The sequence below is a fragment of the Micromesistius poutassou genome (assembly GCF_964030765.1).
Source record: "Micromesistius poutassou genome assembly, chromosome: 6".
In the NCBI taxonomy this organism is placed as follows: Eukaryota; Metazoa; Chordata; class Actinopteri; order Gadiformes; family Gadidae; genus Micromesistius; species Micromesistius poutassou.
Window position 1 is genome coordinate 9,100,685 of NC_140276.1, and position 20,916 is coordinate 9,121,600.

General features: G+C 44.8%; 1 protein-coding gene across 1 annotated transcript; it reads right to left on the bottom strand.

The window, feature by feature from the left end:
- Positions 1 to 102: 102 nt before the first annotated feature.
- stag3 (STAG3 cohesin complex component) lies at positions 103 to 20,591 on the bottom strand (the record flags this gene model as incomplete). The annotated part of the gene is given in 33 exon segments (XM_084469154.1): positions 103 to 153; positions 259 to 349; positions 759 to 869; positions 1,125 to 1,380; positions 1,865 to 2,088; positions 2,227 to 2,349; positions 3,033 to 3,166; positions 3,542 to 3,643; positions 3,872 to 4,011; positions 4,498 to 4,669; positions 5,811 to 5,903; positions 7,101 to 7,181; positions 7,313 to 7,400; positions 7,546 to 7,613; positions 8,039 to 8,239; positions 10,483 to 10,575; positions 10,780 to 10,872; positions 11,153 to 11,256; positions 11,569 to 11,683; positions 12,087 to 12,183; positions 12,476 to 12,583; positions 13,012 to 13,091; positions 13,553 to 13,651; positions 14,364 to 14,561; positions 16,022 to 16,173; positions 16,509 to 16,713; positions 17,041 to 17,117; positions 17,595 to 17,691; positions 18,899 to 19,097; positions 19,155 to 19,289; positions 19,480 to 19,514; positions 20,471 to 20,552; positions 20,554 to 20,591. Coding segments are annotated over 33 exon segments (3,942 nt in total).
- Between the last annotated feature and the right edge of the window lie 325 nt (positions 20,592 to 20,916).

The window sequence follows — 20,916 nt, forward strand, 5'->3', positions numbered from 1 at the left end:
TAGACATTTGTACCATGTCCATTTGATGTAAAGAACAATGGAGCTTAATCCCTTAAAACGTATAGAAACTGATGAACTGACAGCAGGAGTTCTGGGTTGAACTCAGTCAAACAGATCCTCCAGCACACTGGCTGAGGTTTGGCGGGTGGAAGGCTGGAGAGAGATGGGAAAGATATAGAAATGAAATGAGTCATTATTTCTCTTTAATAGACATTTGAAGAGCTTTTGTTTCATTGTACTATTGTTCTTCCATCTCACCAGAGTATAGCCGGAGTCTGGCTCCGAGCTACTATCAAAGTCCTCAACGTGAGGCTGGTCCTCCGACCGGCCCTCCTCTATCAGAGACAGCCTGCAGACACGCACATCAGTCAGGGTTCATGATGGGAAATTCTGGAAAATCTATTATAAAATGTTCTACTATTATAAAAAAATGACTTTGTATCCAGAGTGGCTTACAGTAAATCCAGATAGTCATTCAGTACTGCTTCCCATTGTCATGCTTACACACTGGCAGTCCTTTGGATTAAAGTGTATGCTAATTGACTAAATGGGGAAACAGCAGATAGTCATATTTGTTGTAGCCCCTCAAAACTGCTGTGTTCGACAGCAGTTTGTTAGCTTAGCAAGCAAACACAGCAATTTGATGTGTCTGGTGTAAAGTCACAGGGGCCTTTACAGGGTGAGGTGTGTCTGGTGTAAAGTCACAGGGGCCTTTACAGGGTGAGGTGTGTCTGGTGTAAAGTCACAGGGGCCTTTACAGGGTGAGGTGTGTCTCCAGGTCCGCTGGCGACCGCTGGGGGGCGGGGCTGGGGAGGCTGGAGGAGGAATGGCGATGGACTTTACTCCTTACTTTACGCATCCGAGGCCTGCTGGGAAACACAGCAGTACACAACAACGGTGGAGCCATACATCTTCACCTGGTCGGTAGAATCCCTCCGTGAGCCGTGTACATCAGTTAACAGACGCATTGAAACACTTGTTACAGACGCAAGCAAGAACAAGCCCCACTATAACATAGTATTTTTTAGTTTTATCAAAGAATTTGGTCGTCCCTATCCACACTCTCCCTGGGGACCTGGAACCCAGGTCACTCATGAGGTGTAAAACCAGCAGAGGACTCTGACCTGCTGGAGAACTCCTCCTCAGACAGTGGTGCAGAGCGGACGCCCTCCTCCTCCTCCTCCTCCTGCTTCTCCTCGGCTGGACGCGTCCCGTCGAGCCCCATCACCATGGTGGAGCTGAAGGGCGGTGTGGGCAGGTCGCTATGGATACTGCTGCTGTCCAGCCCCGCCCCTCCCCGGGTGCTGGACAGCAAGTCTAGTAGAGAGGGATGGAGAGAGTGTGTTTCTATTGTGTGTGTGTGTGTGTGTGTGTGTGTGTGTGTGTGTGTGTGTGTGTGTGTGTGTGTCAGAGTTGTTTTTCTTATTAAAAAAAAAAATAATAAAAAAAAAATAATGTACAAGCAATACTACACAATAATACATCTTATCAATGATTCACAGAACATTTTCAGATACACTTTCATACAGAGACACGAGTTCATCACTGTGTCTGTGGTGTTTATACAGACAGACACAAGTTCATCACTGTCTGTGGTCTTTATACAGACAGAGACACGCGTTCATCACTGTGTCTGTGGTCTTTATACAGACAGAGACACGCGTTCATCACTGTGTCTGTGGTCTTTATACAGACAGAGACACGCGTTCATCACTGTGTCTGTGGTCTTTATACAGACAGAGACACGCGTTCATCACTGTGTCTGAGGTGTTTATACAGACAGAGACACGCGTTCATCACTGTGTCTGTGGTCTTTATACAGACAGAGACACGCGTTCATCACTGTGTCTGTGGTCCCTCTCACTGTGCTGGTTGGTCTTCCTGCGTTTAGCCAGGGAGGTGGTGGACTGTGAGCGCAGGCTGTGTCTCCTGTAGGCCGTCAACTCCTCCTCCTCCACCTCTTCCTCCACCTCTTCCTCCTCCTCTCGAGGCCTGGCCGTGGCACGACCCTCTAAGGAGCGCTGGTACATTCTGACCGGTGGCCAGCAGGGGGCAGCAGCGGGGCACTCTGCCTTCAGGAAGGAAACCCTGGCAGTGGGACAAAGAGCAGGAGAACCTTTGTTTAACAGCCGGCATTTTTTACACAGACAAAAGTACTGTGTAGCACACACATGTCAAAGTGTGTGTGTGTGTGTGTGTGTGTGTGTGTGTGTGTGGACCCCTCACAGCTGGGTGCGGTCCTGACGGATGAGTTTGAAGCTGAACTCGCAGAGGACCTCCAGGAAGTTGAGGTTGGGTGGCTGGCCCCTCCCCTCCTCGTGGTCCCGGAGGGCAAAGCGGATGCCATCCCTAACACCCACCCAACCACACCAACACACCCACCCAACCACACCCACACCAACACACCCACCCAACCACACCAACACACCCACCCAACCACACCCACACCAACACACCCACCCCCACATCAACACACCCACCCAACCACACCCACCCCAACACACCCACCCCCACACCAACACACCCCCACACCAACACCCCCACCCCCACACCAACACACCCACCCAACCACACCCACACCAACACCCCCACACACAGACAACCACACACAGACACAGTCGCCAGGGTTAGGAGACTTGGTAGTTAAATTTCCCACTTAGGCCGCGACAATGGCATCCACACAAATATGCACCCTAACACACATTGTGTTCCTTTATTATTGTAAGGAGGAACTAACCTACCTTCAACACTAGTGTTTGTAAGGTCTGAGACATGCAGATAACACCATCATAAGTATTTATCTATAATAACTATAATAATAGTTATAAGTAGACCCCCAAATTCATAAGGAAGCGACTATCGATGTGTTATAATGACAAGCAATATAATTGGCTCATTGATGGATTGAGGATCAACTGAGGATCATTTAAAAGCTTATTTAGTATAGAAGTACAAAACACATCCTTAATAGGGAAGGTGATGGAGGTGGTTACTGGAGCAGACAGAGGACTGTGTGGGCAGGTGCTGCTCACGTGTGCAGGGAGACCAAGGGCTTGCGGATCCTAAGCAGGTCAATGCCAAAGCTCAGAGCTAGCTTTTTGGCAAGGTCTCTGATCCTTGCCAGCTCCTCCTTACTGCTGCCTGTGGACACCACCTCCGAGAACAACTAAACACACAAGAACACACACAAACATACAGTCACATAAACACAAACACAAATACACACACACACACACAAACATACACAGTCACATAAACACAAACACACACAAACATACATACAGTCACATATACACACACACACACTGGTAGAGAGAACCTCTACCAGCTCAATGTGATTTTCTCCCGATTAACTTCAAAGAAAAGGAACCCGGTTCCTTATGTAAGAGAAAGACATTCTCTTACATAAGGGAACAAAACGCTCACCTTGAATATCACTGTTGTTTACTCCAATATATTGAAACGCCTCTTCATAGACCAGGGCTACACACACACACACACACACACACACACACACACACACACACACACACACACACACCTGTTGCAGACACATGCAGACGGTCTTGGCACTCTGCACGGTGCTGATCTGACGGCTCTTGCTCAGAGTCTCTTTAATGATGTCTCCAAAGTCCTTGTAATACTGTAGGAAGCAAGCCAACACATACTATTGAATACTAGCCACGTACAGTGACTCCAGATACATAGGTAGGGGTAAGAGCTTTTATGGTAATAATCGGTAGAGGTAGATATCAATGATAGGAGCACTGGCATCAAGGACATCAGTAATAAAAATGAGTTCAAATATTCTGCAACTCATCTTCTCTATGCCCACTTGAGATACACCTCCACAACACCACCCAGCCTTCACCTTGAAGTAGTGTTTGAAGACGTCTGTGGCTGCGCTGAGGTCCAGCACGCCATAGATCACCAGTTTGCAGTATCCCGCCAGCAGGTTGCGCTTGTGTTGGAGGGCGCCCATCATCCTTTTCTCCTCTTGCTCCTCATCCCCTACAGCAGACATGGAGGAGATGGAGGACCATCAGCAGAGACTCATTGATGCTCTGCCTTAAGGCGGCACGATTCAAACCGCCACATGATGCTATGCTTGGACAGTAACTGTAGTCCTGCTATTCAATAAGACACCACTTTAACATAAATGGTTGGTGGCAACAACACTGTTAGTGTGGAATTAAATGTACCCTAAAGAGAAAGCTTGAATACCGTACAGAATCAACAGAGTTAGTTGAAATACTGTCTTGGATTTCTGTGAACAAATAGCTGCTGAAATAATACTGAAATAATACACCTCCCTGAATTCAGCATAGAGCCATCTAGAGCTCAAATAAAGAATGACTTTCACCTTTAGCACAGATATACTGTAAATGGGACCATTGGGAATGTTTTATTAAAGTTGTGTTAAATAGTACATAGTACTTATTCCCCAGACTAAAACTAGGGCCTAGAGGTGTGGAATCTGCTCTGTGGATGGTCTACCGTCAGGGGGGTCGTCCTGGGGGTCGTCCGTGAAGATGTAGTCGATGAGGTAGGCAGCCATCTCGGAGCGCAGGGGGTCGGAGGGAGGCAGGGCCAGCGCATGGAGGGCGGGCTGGGAGCGCACAGAGCGGGCGCTGTACACCAGCAGCAGGTCACACAGCAGCACAAAGGCCTGAGGGACAGCGGCATTGCAGAGGCAGTGGACACATCACAATCATACACCATTTACTAGTACAAAGTGCTGTCCGACGAAACGGTGAAATGCTGTAAATGTGTGGGAAATATAGAACAAGAATGAACTCTCTTTTTTTGGGTAGTGTACAAGCCCAAGCATTTATTAAGCACAAGCATTTATTCATTCACCACAGCCTTAGTCCCATCAAACCATGACTCTATATTCTGGCATAAATAGAGTTTAACGTTTGTCGGGGCAATGACTCCAATAGCATAACATTAAAATCTGGCGATTATTTGCAATGACAACAACAAACTTATGTAAACTAAACTATGTAAGGGATAATGTATAGAACACTGGTCATTATCAGGAAATAAGCCCCGACAGGGCGAACCAGACACCGGCACGAAGCAGAGGTGTCTTGCTTCGCCCTGAAGGGGCTTATTTTCGATAATGACCGGCGACGTTCTATACATTATCCCGCTTATTACACGGCTACTTGCCAAAATGAAAAAATAACTTATAACACGGTGTGTCTTTTTACAATTCATTTGTTACCAGCATTCGTAGTGTTGATGAGCAGAGAAATAGTCCGCCAAAGCCGTTGATGTCGCTTAGCAACCGAATACGCTGGGGTTGATAAGTTACCAGACTACTTGCGAAGTGATACGGTAGATGTGAATAAATCCACTTTCCTTGACAGCGGTTATTATATGCTTAGCAACGGTCATTTTTGAAAAATGATTGAGTCGGGAAGTCGGGAAGGCCCATGCAAGTGAACGGAGCGTTCCACAGCATTGAGAAGAGCCATGTAATAAATTAGTTGAAGGTATGTGATGTGAATAATAACAGTGGGTTAATCTGTTTTCTTTTGTGTTATCTATTGGTAATTATTCAGATTTGAACAGGAAGCATGTTAAACTGTAAGATTCCGATTTGCGGTACACTTTGATGCAACTCTTCGTTGGTTCAGCTCTACTTTTAGACAGTGGACTGTGGAACATTGTAGTCTTGTGTCATGATAGTCAGAATAGACCGTTACAGTCATTTAAAGTTACTTTATAAGAGGGGGGGTTTTGTAGTGTGTGTTATATGGAGGAAGACGACGCAGGTGCCAGACCAACTCCCTGACTCCTACCTGGTCTCTGATCTCAGCCAGGCCTGACGTCAGACATCTCTGACTCACGCTGCAGAAGGAGCGCACTGCCTGCTTCAGGCGCAGCACCTCCGTCTGCCAGGAGAGAGACAGAGGAGGAGGCATAAGGAGGCAGACATTTTTCTTTGGCCTTTTACGATCAATAAGTGGGTGGGCCTGAGGTCCACCCACTCAAAAACAACTTTTCCTTTCATATTTTACTGCAAAACATTTTCTGTTTTCGGCATGGAAAGGAAAAGTTTGGTGTTCCGACTCCTGGCCAAAAGGTCCAAGCCTTGAATCCCAGTCAACCCGTAGTCATCCCCCTTAGCTTTTATCTGGATAAAATGCAAGTAGCTTTAGAAGAGTACCCCCTTTAGATAATAGGAAAACATCCCATTATCTTATGAGCACAACAGCCTGTGGGTAATTAGGTTGAAGATAACACTAATTAGAGACGGGTGAGATGGTATGGCGCACGGATGCATAACTGTGAAAGACAGACTGGAAGGTGAGAGAACTGTGGGGTGGGGGGGGGGGGGGGAGATAATAAATAAGTAGGAAGATTTGAGGAGATAACTAGGGAGAGGGAGAGCGATGAAGACAAGAGGATGTATGACTATAAAGAGGGATAGAGAGAGAGAGCATGACATAACAAGAGTGAGAGTTACAGAACCGGGGGAGTGAATAAAAGAATAGCGAGAACACGAGCAATGCTGTGGGGGGCTTGGATGCACTCCAACAGATTGTGGTGATAATTGCCAACTGTCCACACAGCTGGTGGGATATTGAGGGAGGGAGGCGGGAGGAGACACGCGTGAGGCAGCCAGCACCAGAGACTGGCCCCATAAGAGAGTTAATCACACACACAATGACAAAGCTAAGTCTACCACACCGGCCCCCTGGGATACAAGTTAAGCAGACCAGTCTAGCACTGATCTGAAGCAAGATGCATAATAATGTGGGCTAGCATATTTAAGCACTTAACAAAGAGAAGGCAGTGTTTTTAGGCCACTGAACGACGTCTGCTTTGTTTTCAATAAATTAAACTTGAGTCAACATGAAGCGGTGAGGCAAGTAAAGCCATAAGGCATGTTTGAAATTAGCTCATGCATTTGTTTAATTCTTCATGAGTGACAATACCCACTCATGAAGTGGGTGGGAATAACCCTAAAAAACAGAAGGAAATTGGGCAACTCTCTGATCACAGCCAATGAATCCTACGGATATTCCACTAAACCAACTTGGAGACAGGTTTGAAGACATCTTTGTGTTTCATAATGAGAGGAGGACCTCAGTGGGTGTGGAGCTCAACATCCGGACTTTGTCCCACATCAGCTGGAACGAAACATACTTCAGAGCAGGTACCATGAGCTGAAAACACAACCAGGAGCCCTGTCAGCTTCACACACACTAGTGATAAACACACTAGTAACATTCTCTAATGAAGCAACACATCACTTCCTTAAATCAACTGTATGTGCACGTGTGTGTGCGTGGCATACCTCCTTCTCAAGGGTTAGGGACTCGACCCCATGCTTCAGCAGCTGAATGCAGGGCTCGAACAGCTCACAGCTCTTCAAATCCCGGGCACTGGGGAGGCCACACGTGTGCACACACACACCCAAGTGCCCATGCATCCAAGCACACAAAAACTTGTGAGAAATACACTGACCGCTGTACGTATTTCCTAAAGACTATAGTCCACAGCCCATACAGCCCCCGTCTGCTTCCCTACCTGCTGAAGGCTGCGATCCTCTTCAATGCCATGGATGCGCTGTACACGTCTTCTTCATCAGCTGTGCCCTGGGGACACACTCAACACTCTTATGTGTTCACCATCAAATCAAGCTCACCCAGGTGATGAAGTCAAGAGAAGCTTAAATACCAGGCCTCAACTACACAAAAAAAATATCTGAAGCGTTTTCTTTATATAACTTTTCTTGAAAAGAAACGAAAAGTGGATTGAGGGAACGTTATAAGTCAGATCATTTATAGTCATCAAATACTGGAACATTTTAGGAAATGACTATCTAATAGTTGCTCAATGCAGGCTATTAGGACAAGAGGGACATGGATAATCAAAAACATTATCAGTGGTTAGTCCTATACCAAACAGTTGTCTTTTGGTGCCTAAGCAGGGAGAGAATTGCGTGTGGTCCCAGCTGAGCATGTCAGCGAGATCCTTGCAGTACAACACACAGTATACTGCTGTCTGTCATGAGCCTCACTTGCAGCACCCCGTCACAGTAGCTGTTGAAGCGCTCGGCCAGCAGGTCCAGCAGCTGGCTGAAAGCCCGGTCGGCGCGCACGGAGAAGGTGTATGCGTCGGAGCAGAGGCCGCAGGCCAGACACGCACACGCCTCCAGCACGCTGCCCTCTGTGTGCTTCTCCACCACGGAGCACACCTGGATCAGCAGGAGGTCCAGGTACTGGCAGGCAGACCGAAAGGCGGCCAGGCAGACAAACAGAGAGGCAGACACAGGGAAGCAGACAGACAAGACAGGCAGGCACAGACACAGGGAGACAGACAGAGGGAGACAGACAGACAGACGCAGGGAGACAGACCGGCAGGCGTACAGACAGATAGACAGGCAGGCCGACAGGCAAGCAGGCAGAAGGAGGGATGGTCAGACCCACAGGCAGACAGCCGGATGGACAAGCATAGGCAGGCGTACAGATTGACAGACAAACATGCAGTAAGCAGGCAGACAGGTGGGAGGTCACAAAAGACGGGCAGAATTATCATGAAATGGGGCCTTTACATGCATAGGCAGGACTACAAATGAGTATATTACCATTGCAGAACAACAAATTACCATTGGGTTGAATGCAGAAATACCATCACCGCTAATTGAACAGAAGAAAATAAACGTGGCATTTAAAAAAACATTGCTACATACACAGTAGACACACACAATTTTTTTCCTGTGAAAGTGGTGTGAAGCCTGAATAATTATTCTAGGCACGACCTGAATAACTGAATAACTGTCTACGCCAGTGTTTGCACATAATGTCCAGCGTCACATGAATCCGCATGTAGTCCACCAAAGGGCACAAATTCAGTGACATTTGGTGATCTTTTTAATGTGTAGAGGATGTGTCGTAAAACATATGTGAGGTATCACCCCAACTGGTCTATCATGAATAGTTGTTTTTACACCGCCAAATATACCATCTTATGCACGCCTTTTTCGCGGCACGGTCCTGCCCGAGGTAAATTGCCTGCTTGAGCTAGCACCCCAATTTACCCTCCCGGGCCCTACACACATTGGTGGTTGATTTTCATGTAAATGAGATTAGACGCTCCGCAGTTCCGGGGGGGCTTGGGTAGAGGTGTTGCTGCTCTGTCTCTACAACAGAGACAACACAGCGATATCAACATGAGTCGTTCTGGAGAGACGGTGAAATCCGCGAGCTGCTGACCATCATGGGAGAGAACTTGATGCAGTCGCATAATGCATTAAACTAAGACATTGAAAGATGGTGCGATCTACAAGAAAGATGCAGAGGAACTGTCCTTTACAAGGCTTTTGTCGGGATAAAAAACAAGTGGTCAGCAAAATATAGAATATGCCGGCGTTTTTGCACTTGTAAAATAGTTAATCGCGTTTGTAGCCTACACTCAGACGTGAACTCATTCTTGCATGATGCGGGTGTCTTCATTCATAAAAAAATCAAAACATTTGGGAGAATGCTAATTATATGTCTAGACTTGCCTTCTCCAGTAAACCAAGAAAGCCCGCGCCGTGACGAACGGGGGATTTTACCCCTTCGGTTTTACACAGGCAACTTGAGATAAGACTGTGAAGGTGCCGGGCATGCCAAGCTGCGACCGAACCGGCTTGGCAGTGTAAAAAGGCCTAGTGATACAAAGTACAGGCACAGTGGCAGACTATGTAGGTGACCGAAGGTGACATAGAGACTAGGGCTGGGCGATCGAATTTCAAATTTTTAATCGAATTTTGATCGCGATTTCGATTTCAGAGTGAAACGATCACCAAACTAATATAATTGAGTTGAAACGATTAAAAAAAATATATATATATATATATATATATTTTTTTTTTCAATAGAAATTGCACAACAGCTGGATTCATATCTGGACTTTATTTTCTATTTGACCATTCTGTGTATATTTTTAAGGGGAAATTTCGAAGTTCTCATTTACAAAGTGTTTTTTTTGGAGAGAAATTATGAATAAATGCATCATGTTTTCAAACTCAAAAGTAATCGTTTGAATAATCGAGATTTCAATATTGACCAAAATAATCGTGATTATGATTTTTTTCCATAATCGAGCAGCCCTAATAGAGACCCATGGTGTGCCAACTGAACAATGGCTACTCAAAGTATAATTCAGGCTTAGAGCTGCAAGGATTAAATATTCATAATAAAAAATAATTAATTATCGATTCAGAATTTTTTATCCAATTTTGATAATCAAATTAATCATAGAAGACGTTTATTAACTACAAATACCAAACATTTGCTGCTTACTACTACAGAAAATTATATAATTCAATATGCCTACTTGTGAGGGGCATTTGCTATTATTAATAGTAATTTACAGACTTGATTCATTTTTTAATCTGAAAAGATAACTGTTAAATGAATGGACTAGGTGCAGCCCTAAGCATAAGCCCATCTCTATCCACACAGGCTGGAAAGTCACCTTTTCCAGCCTCTTGGCACTGCTGTACGTCTCCAGGTCAAAGTAGAGGGGAACCTGCAGAAGGAGGCTCACTTTGTCCACATCTGCCGAGTACTGGAACGGCCGCAGGAGCATTAGATTAGAGCCCTTTAACCCACAGCAGCACACATCTTTACCTGGGAAATACTATTACTTGCACAGTACTACAGTAAGTAAAAGGCAACAATATTATGCTTTTCATAACAAAACATACAAGGACTGAATGATACGGTTTTCTTCCCAGTCCTTAGCAACAACGATAGGGTAGGTGGGTGGTACCTTGGCCAGCAGCTGAGGCATCAGAGGGATGAAGTGAGAGGAGAGCCGTCTCTTGTCCTGAATCTGGATCTTCTTATTTTTCATGCTCAGCATCTGACACACACACACACACACACACACACACACACACAACAGCTCTGGGTTTAGAAGTATTCAAAATTTTATATATATATATAAGGTTCAATTTATCTAAGAGCTTGAAAACATAAACCGGAGGAAGGATTGCAAGTAATGGTGTATGGTATGTATGTATGTATAATGCTGTGTATGGGTGAGAGTCTGCATGTGATTGAGTGAGTGAGTGAGTTAGTGAGTGAAAAAGTGAGAGAGTTTGCATGTGTGTTTATTTGTTTCTTTGCCTCTCGGCCCTCACCCTCTTGCCCTGCACTCTCCCCACAGGAGGGATAGCCTGGGCGGCCCGTCTGACAGTACACAGCATGAGTTCCAAGAGGGCCCCTTCCTCCTGATACGACAGGCCTTCAATTACACCGAGAGTGGAAGAGAGGCAGAGAGAGGGAACAAAAGATAATAACCAGGGACAGAGGGACACAACACAATAATAAACACAATGTCAAAATTAAAATAAGAATAAGATGAGATAGTGTGTTGTTGGAAGAAGTGAAATAGAGATCTCCAAGCATGGATACCTCAAATATACTTTATCAATGATTCCTTGCATAAACATGGGCTGGAGGTGGAACATTTTACATGTGAGCAAACCAAGGCCAGTCTCCGCTCACAGGCTGCATCCACTACAGGTCTACAGAGAAGAAGAGCAGTGTGGTTTACCCTGTCCATGCTCAAACTCCTGCAGCAGAAGAGACGTCATAGTCTCCCAGTCCCGGAACTCCAAGCCGGCCACGGCCCATAAGCTGTCCACCAGGTAGGCTCCGTGGTCATGGCACTAGGGAAGGAGTAAAGGACACAAGGAAATTAATTAAATGTTCCTGTTGACGTCCAACAGCATGTCCCCCATTTTGACGATTAACCTAACATCTGCATTGAGAATATTAAGCCAGAAAAGTAATAGGGGTGAAACATGAATTGAACATAAAAATTAAGACTTGAACATGAACTTATTTCATTGTTAATTGGAAAGTCTAGTATCCAATCAGATATAAACAATACAAAAGCAAATACAAAGAAGCATATTCAACTACACAAAAAACATATGGTACAACAACAGGTCATCTAATGTATATAGATCTTTACAATATGGTATTTAGATGAAAAACTATAAAGATGCCAAACCTTTTAGAACCAGTAGGTTAGCCAGGCCTATATAAAGATCATGCGCCCAGAGGTACCTCGCTCTGCAGGAAGAAGGTGATAAGGACGTTGAAGAAGGCTTCCCTAGGACTCATCGTTTTAGACTGCTCTTCACGGAACACTAGAGTCTTCAGCCTGACACACACATACACACACGCACAATACACAGACATATTGGATCATGAACAATACCAGCATGGAAGGCTAAATGCAGATGTAGTGTTTTTGGCCATGGTTGCTAAACATATCTCAACAAACATAAAAAAAGATTAAAAAGCAGACATCATTTTTTTATTAGGTTTTGGCCATAGGAAATTAAGACTTAGATTTGACAACAGCGCAGTCTAGGCACAGCTCAATTAACAAGCCAGGCCATTCCTTGGGGATCATGGTATGGTTGTGTAGAGGCTGGAGGATGGAGGATTACTTGTGGTAAAGGAAAGATCCAGCAGCGGCAGCCAGGCCTTGGTGTGAAGCAAACACCAGAGTGTACACATGCGCACATTCCTCCTCCTGCAAGCCTTCTTCTGAAAGCCTAATACACACACAAACCCCCCCACACACACACATGCACGTACATACAGACAAATACATACACACATATGCAGACACACACACCCACACACACATGCACACAATTACTAAGCAGTTAAAGACAGGTGAGTCACCCGTATACGTCAGTGTGAGAGCAGCATGGATCCGTTTTGACACACACAAGCCCCGAGTCATGGGCCGACCTTGGGTTAAGTTAATTGTGTTCATCAAAGACACAAAAGTGTGGTTGTGAACTAGATAACTTTATCCCCAATATCCTATCTAGCGGAGCGCTGAAGAAGTGTGTAACATTTAGAGTATCGTGAAAGGCTAAAGCTACAATGTATTCTTGATTCATGAAAGAGAGACAAGGGGATGGAGAACACACATGCACACAAAAAGGGAAAGGATGTATAGAGACACACTCACTGCTGGATCAACAACAGCAAGTTAACCGCTTCTACGGCTACGTCTGGCTCCTTGTCAAACACCATGGTCAGCATCCTTTCCTAAACACACACACACACACACACACACACACACACACACACACACACACACACACACACACACACACACACACACACACACACACACACACACACACACACACACACACACACAATAACTAGACATCTATCAACTGCAGCACAAAGCAGAGAGGAGGCGTGTGTGAAGAGATACTTATTTTGCAGGAGACAGGCAGACAGACAATCAATAGAAGAGGGACAGTGAGAGACAGAGACAGAGAGAGACAGAGCATTATTAAGCCTTCAAATATGAATAATATAAAATAAAATATTAGAGAAGAAAAGAGAGGAGGAGAAGGAGACATGGGGAAAGGAGGGCAACAACAATAGCTAAAAGAAAGAAAGTAAAAAGCAGAGAGCGGAGAAGGGAGCTGGGAATATGGGGATGAAAGGAGGAGGTTAGGGGAGGTGTAGAAGTCCTGTCCAGAGGGAGAGCTCACTTTGAATCTGCTTGTGAAGAACTCCAGGCGTCCCAGGAAGTCTCTCTCCTTGTACAAGGCCTGCAGGGCGCGCACACACTGCAGACGCACCACACCTTGCTGGAGGGAGCGGAGAACACACACACACACACACACACACACACACACACACACACACTTAAGTGGGCAGAGTGAAATATGCTAATTTTACACATATCCTGGTGGGATGTGAGGAGCGGGCTTTTCATCCCCTGGGACTGCAGCGCATCTGCAAGCCCTGGTAAACACACACACACACACACACACTGGTAAACACACACCCACACACACACTGGTAAACACACACCCAGGGCCTGAAACTGTGGACCTTGTTCCACCTGGACTGCTTTCTACTGGTTATTAGTATTCTACTGGTTATTAGTATTCTACTAGCGTCTCTGCTCCTCATCTTTCTTTTAAGGAGAGACACAAGGTATATTTTCAAACATGACAATATAATGTATACTGTATATAATGTATACTGTATATGTATATACTGTATATGTACATAATGTATACTGTATATGTATATAATGTATACTGTATATGCATAGACATAGCAGTTAAATAATGTCATGATTTTAACTTTTCATGTTTATTCAGATCACTGTGCATTGCTTAATTTCGTATAATATATATAACTTCATACATTTACATGGCACCTTTCAATACAAATAATAAACAAAACAAAAACGGGCATGACAACAGGGAGAGGGAGAAAAAGAAACCATAGAACCAACAAAGAAAGATATCGAAATGTAGTTTGCCTTCTAGTCCCTGTGGTACTGGTTACCTTATCAAACAGGGTCCAGCCCAGGTACTTGAGGTAGCCGTCATTGAGGAAGTTCTCTGGGTCAGTCCTCAGCCACAAGCCCAGCTCCTGGATGCACACGGCCCGGAGGTCCGGCACACAGTCCCGGTAGCGGTGCACAAACACCCCGCGCACCGCAGTGTTGATCAGCGATGTCACTTCCTCTCTGTGTTCCAGCAACTAGTTCCCAAAACATGGTAACACACAAACACGCATGTCCACAGACACCCGCAGACAAACACACGCACAGGTCCGTTTGAGTGGCTCCATAGACAGCAGCAGAGGGGGACTCATGCACAGTATAGCTTAACACACATAAACAGTCAAACATAAAAAAAGTAAAATAACTAACAAATGTCAATGATTGACAATGGAAATAATTGTTAGTAGCAGTGAACTGTTTGTTAGTATATGTGTAAAGTCTATAAGGTACCTACCACCATGTCTACCACCCACTGGGGGCACCCCATGCTACGAATGTATGCACTCTCACAATACTGCAAGAGGCTTTGGATGAAAGCGCACACCAAACTGGTGTATATTTTTATCTAGAACATGCCGAGATGCCCACACAACCGTGCTCCTCAACGGCCTCACATAACACACAAAGGTCCAGTTTTCTCTCTTCTCACACATCAATACAAGACATGCAATAGCCTTCACCTTGAATTCAATATTTCTAAGCCATATCGCAGAAGCAACTGTGAATAGAGACTGATAATCAACAAATATTCTATCCCATGGAGGACAAAGCTCCCAGGGGATCGCATAGAATGATTTTGTGGCTGTGTGCACTACAACACTGCTACAACCCTTACATTTCTCACTGTAATGTAGACAGCGGAAACAGATGGGAGACTCTCAGCTCTGTCATCTAATGCCTTAATTTTAAAAAGTGAAAAAAGGTGTGTGTGTGTGTGTGTGTGTGTCAGGTCATCCTTGTAAAGTGGGTGAGAGAAGAAGAGTGTGAGCGTGGGTGAGTGAGAAAGAGAGTGAGAGAGAGGGGGGAGAGACAAACTGAGTCTTTAAGAGATAGGGAGAGAAAGAGATCGGGATGAGCAATTTAGAGAGTGAGGTTTGGGGGAGAGAAAGAGAGCGAAGGAGGGATATGGTGAGTGAGTTGAAAGAGAAAAAGAGGGATAGAGTGAGAGTGAGAAAGAGGTCCAATCCCAATTCCCCTCCCCTTACCACTCGGTTTTGCACTTTCATGCATAGGGTGTCCCGATTCTCGTTTGGATAGAGGGGTAGGGCCAAGTGAAGGGCTACATGGAGCTTCCAAACTGAGGTTTTTCAATGTCCCACTCAAAACCTCCCACCATGCCTTTGGAATAATCGGATCAGAAGATGGAAGTAAACTTAGTTGTGATGTTAACGCCATCTACAAAAACTAATGACGTATCAGGGTCTTGTAGTGTTGTCCCATTTCAGAGGGGAAGAGCTTAACCACTACCCCTTGTAACTGTTCAGAGGGGCAAGTCGAAAAGCGAGGGGCACTCGAAAATTGTGGTGTGCGGGTAAAGAAATAAGAAATGGGATTGGGCGAGTAAGGAAAAGAGAGACTGAATGACAGGATGGGAGCGGAAAGAGAAAGAGAGGGAGAAAGAGGTCCAAAGTGTGAGATGAGGAGCAGAGTGGGAGACCTCCTTGATGACTGCCTGGAGCTCTTCCAGTCTCTGGGTGGCCTGGTCCTGGGGCGACTTGCTGCTCTCCGTATCGTAGCGCCGCTGGCAGGTCTGCAGCTGAGTGCTGACGGACACCCCCACCTCCACCACCGCGCTGATCATCTTCATGGCTGTTACACCAAACCCATGAGACCACATAAATCTCAATAAAAAATATAATCTCAATCAAGCAACATTTTTATTTTCCTTATTTATTTTCCCTGGGACATATTTGTGTCCAGGGGAGCCAACCAACCGCACACTCTGAAGAACTGGGCCCACCGGAATTGGGATTGCCAATTCATTTAAACAAGAGGAGCTTTCCGAGTGCTCCAGATACAGGTCATCCATGAGAAGGTGGAGATGAGTCATCCTGCCTCATGACCACTACAAACAAACCCAAAACCTGTGTGGTGAGAGTTGAAACCAAACTCACAAGAGACTTCCTGCCCGCGTGGCGACTCACCCAGTAGGGTGCTGGTGTGCCTGAAGGCCCGGACCTGGGAGTCCGAGAGGCCGGTGAGCAGGTCTAGCAGGGAGTTGAAGAGGAAGTCGTCGTACAGGAGGTTGTTCTGGCAGGAGAACACCAGCACCTGCACCAGCTCACACAGTCCAGCCCGGAAGCGCTTCCACTGGGGCCCCAGGGAACTCAGGGGGTAGTGGACCGACTCCTGGCCCGGGAGGAAGACACGGGAGAGAGGGCTGAGGACTACGCCTGCTTCTAGGGGTCTGGCCCATAGCGCCTGCTACAGTATAGTACTTTGTTGCTACAAACTGTGGACTCATGTAGCCTTATCATCTTTATAACGATAAGAGCAATAATAAATTGTATCTCTTGTGCTTTTCATGGCACACAAACCATATTTTATTTAATGAGTTTATTCATTTGTATTTCCTTGCGTATATGAAGTCATTTAGAGTTGCTTGAAGATAATGAGATGAAATGTTAAAATGTCAACAAACACCTTGTATTTAGATGCTACTAATTTAACTCCCACCTCTCTAAAGTCTTTGGTCAGCGTGCTGATGATTTCAGCATTCTGCATCTTGTCAAACATCTCCCTGGTCACCACCCCTGCACACACACGACAGAGCGAGGAAGATGTAATACACTGACACTAGTATGATCCACATTGTTAACATGATGACGGTAAATGAAGAATACTGCATATTTGTATTACTTAACAGAATATAACTAGCTAGGGTATGATTTGATGTAGGAATTGGATGAATTCAAAGTCAAAAAGGTTCAGTTCAATTTCCATTGTTAAAAAAGGATAGTCTTGTATCCATCAACTACATTTTTCTGTATAGAACTGGGTGTAATATTTTATCTATGGAATTGAAGTCTGACCATGTACCCTCTTTACCACGCAGTCCTTAGCGAAGGATACAATGTGCTTTCAATAGATAGATTAAAACAGCCTAGCACTGCATTGTTAGTAGCAGGGAGCTCAATCATGAAGGACTGATCGATTGCTTCACTGAAATCAGGAAGATAATCCTTTGAACTCTGACCCCGATGTGCTCCTTTCATCTCTTCACCCCTGACCTTTGCATCCACAGCACTGAGTGATGAAGTTGACGAGCACGAGAAGCCCCGCCTTCCGGTCCTGCTTGTAGCTGTCAATCCACTCATCCACAATAGTCTGTAGACGGACAGCAGTAAGGCAGCCAATAAGGTTGGGTTAGGGTTGTGTGGTTATTGGATGTATCAGTTAGCAGCGGTCTCACCCGTTGGTCCCATTAACTCCCTATTCAAATAATGCAGAAGGCTCTGATGAAGGCTCTGGCTCGGATGGCAGTTATAGAAATAGAACGCATCCACAATATACCTCAGCCCAGAACAGAGATAGACGTAATAAAAATGAGGTAACTCAATTCAACTGATAATAGCAAGAGTTATTATGAAAATGTTAACGTGAAAAGGACATTTCACTGCCTTGTTATGTCAGATTTGGCGACTGGATTCTTTCTATAAAATGCATCATTGATTTGTTGCAACATTAAAATGTAACCAGAATTTGTACTCCATCAACTGATTTGATTGATTTGTTCTCTAAATTGTGTTCATGACGATTTTCTTGGCCATATTCTGAACAATCTCTACTTAATAAATGAATAGTTATTATGGGTATTATTCAAAATGATTTAAAAAAAAGATTGTGACCAAGGTATTGAGTTAATGAAGTAAAGTGACAGCTCTATAACCGTGTTGCCAGACACAATACAATTAAATAAATCCCTACATAACTAATGTTATTGCATACTGCCAATTACATAATTCATATTTCTATGACACCAATTGAACCAACTGAAACGTTTTAAGTGCTCGTAAACTAGCAATCAAACTAAGCATGATAGTAATATGATGAGGAAAGAATAGGCCCTCAGGGCAGTGCTATTTCTCAGACCCAACACTGAAGTGACAGCAAACGCCTCGTGGTACAAAGTGGTCTTACACGGCAGCCAGGGGTAACTGCTAAGTTAAGTAAATATCTCTGTAACACAAAACCTAGACATATCTTCAAACTCTGTTGATTTTAATTATTGAAATGTAATACAGTAATAATCTGGCACGTTGCATATTTAACAGCACGACAAAGGTTGGATGGCTGTGGTGTCAATCATTAACAAAATGACCAAATGGAAGCGCTCCTTCCTCTCCGTGGGGTCACATCACTCAGCTCCCGACGGCGCATGATAATCGCTCTCATTGTGGGCTCTTAGAGCCTTATTTCACCCTCATTACTCATGTGTCCGCCCCCTATAACCTCCCCCCCCCCCACACACACACACACACACAAACAGTTTATATAAAATAGTAATAGCTTTATATGTAATCTATTCCCTCACCACTGTGGCACTCTTTCCAGAGCGGATGGCTGCATAGATGTCCTCCGCACGGATAGCCTGGGCCTTCCTCCAACTCCTCACAGGGAGAGGGGCCGGTCTGGGTGTCCCTCGGGAGGGACAGGAGCTTGATATGGGGCTCACCGAGCCTCTGCGCCGCAATTTTTTGAGGGGCTTCAGGGGAGAAAACATGAGCGGGCAACTTGATAAGGGATTAGGATTAAAAGTCAGAAAAATAAGAAATGGCAAGGCGCCATACCCTGTCTCTGCTTTATATAGCAGTCTGGTGAAATTTACCAGGTTGGGCGCAGGCCGCTTCCTCTGCCGCCCAGATTCAAACTGGGACTCAAACTCACTGTCAGGATCACTGGGGCTGCTTTCCATCTCGCCCAAACTACAAAGAAAAATAATAAATTGCATGTTATAAATTATATGTTGAAAGGATGTACCAGTCAAATACAAATTAATTGGCGCTTGAACTAAAATGTTTTAATAACTACAAGCTTCAGTTTACTTCAGTTATTCAAGACACAAATAGTAGGTTATTCATCTAAGACATAGCCTCTAGCTAAATCCAGACATACCTGTCACCATCTGATTCCCGAATTGACTCCATGTTGGTGATGGGGATATATGTGAAATATATATATATATATATATGTATATGAGGAATAAGCCTAAATACCCTAACCCTATTCAGAACGGTTCACCACAGGGGCAACTACGCTAACGTTACACCACACACACACACACACACACACACACACACACACACACGGTAAGAAGGGCGGCTAAGTGGTTAGCATCAAAGTGCGAAAGCAGCTTTATCTTGCAATACAGAGAATAGTTGGACCGCCGATAAGACCTTAAACTTCCTACAACTCAGAACCATGTATGCCGTATCTAAAATGGGTTGCGACCTATTTTGATGTAGTTGGGTCTGACTATAACGCGATTAGTGAAAATCAAAACGTTTTATCGTGTAGGTACGCAGCGGTAAACTCAAGCTAAAACCGCGAAGTTCCTGGACGCTGATTGGATGGATTGCTCAAGCTAAAACCGCGAAGTTCCTGGACGCTGATTGGACGGATTATTATGTACATCATAATATATGATGTACATTCACGTTATATCTTATTATCTATTTTATCTTATATATTTTATTAATATTCTGGGGACACTTCTGTACTCCATCCTACTTGGGAGCCAAACCTACTTATTACTTAAAATCCCTATCGCACACATGGATCGAAGGAGCACACGTTTTTTATTTTGTTCATTTTTTGTGAACAAATTGTATTATTACTTTGGTACATGTATAGGCTTATGGCTATGGTTAATTATATATCTTTATCAGAATGGTTCAATTGCTATTTGGGAAAGATAGTTGTCAATTACGATTCTATACTTAGTTGCCAACCACATGAATTAATCCAATACAAATAAACGTATGTCGGTGTGCTCTATGGTAATCGAGTTTATGTCTGTGCGCGTCTATTAACGTATTTAGGACCCTGAGGTAGTTTCGCCTGCACGACCCCCATGCCGCCGCCCCCTCCACCGCCGGCACCTCACCCTGCTCGGCGGGCTGGTCCAGCCTACTGCACGGTCCATTGTTCGGCGATTGATAGGCTGGCAGCCTGAGAGAGATGAGAGACTGGGGGACGGGAATGCCCCATTCATACTCTACCCACATCTCTACGCATTGTAACTCCATCAGTAAAGGCAGAACTAGATACTGCCGATCTACACATGTAGCCTAAAATCCAGACAAATTTAAAGATAGCGTCTCGGTTTGGGGCCACATGGGATAGATAACCTAATCGCTTTTTGAAATTATTTAGTTTTATTTTTTATTGTAGGCCTATGGACTGAATTGCCCGGAGGCAGTTTTTTTCTTCTTTGGTCACGTTTATTTATCTAGAACACGCACTTCAATCGCTCTGTTCCGCGTCGAAAATGGATTTCCGACTCTCTTTTCACAACGTCCCGCTGTTCGTCATCTCCACGCTCGCTGCCCT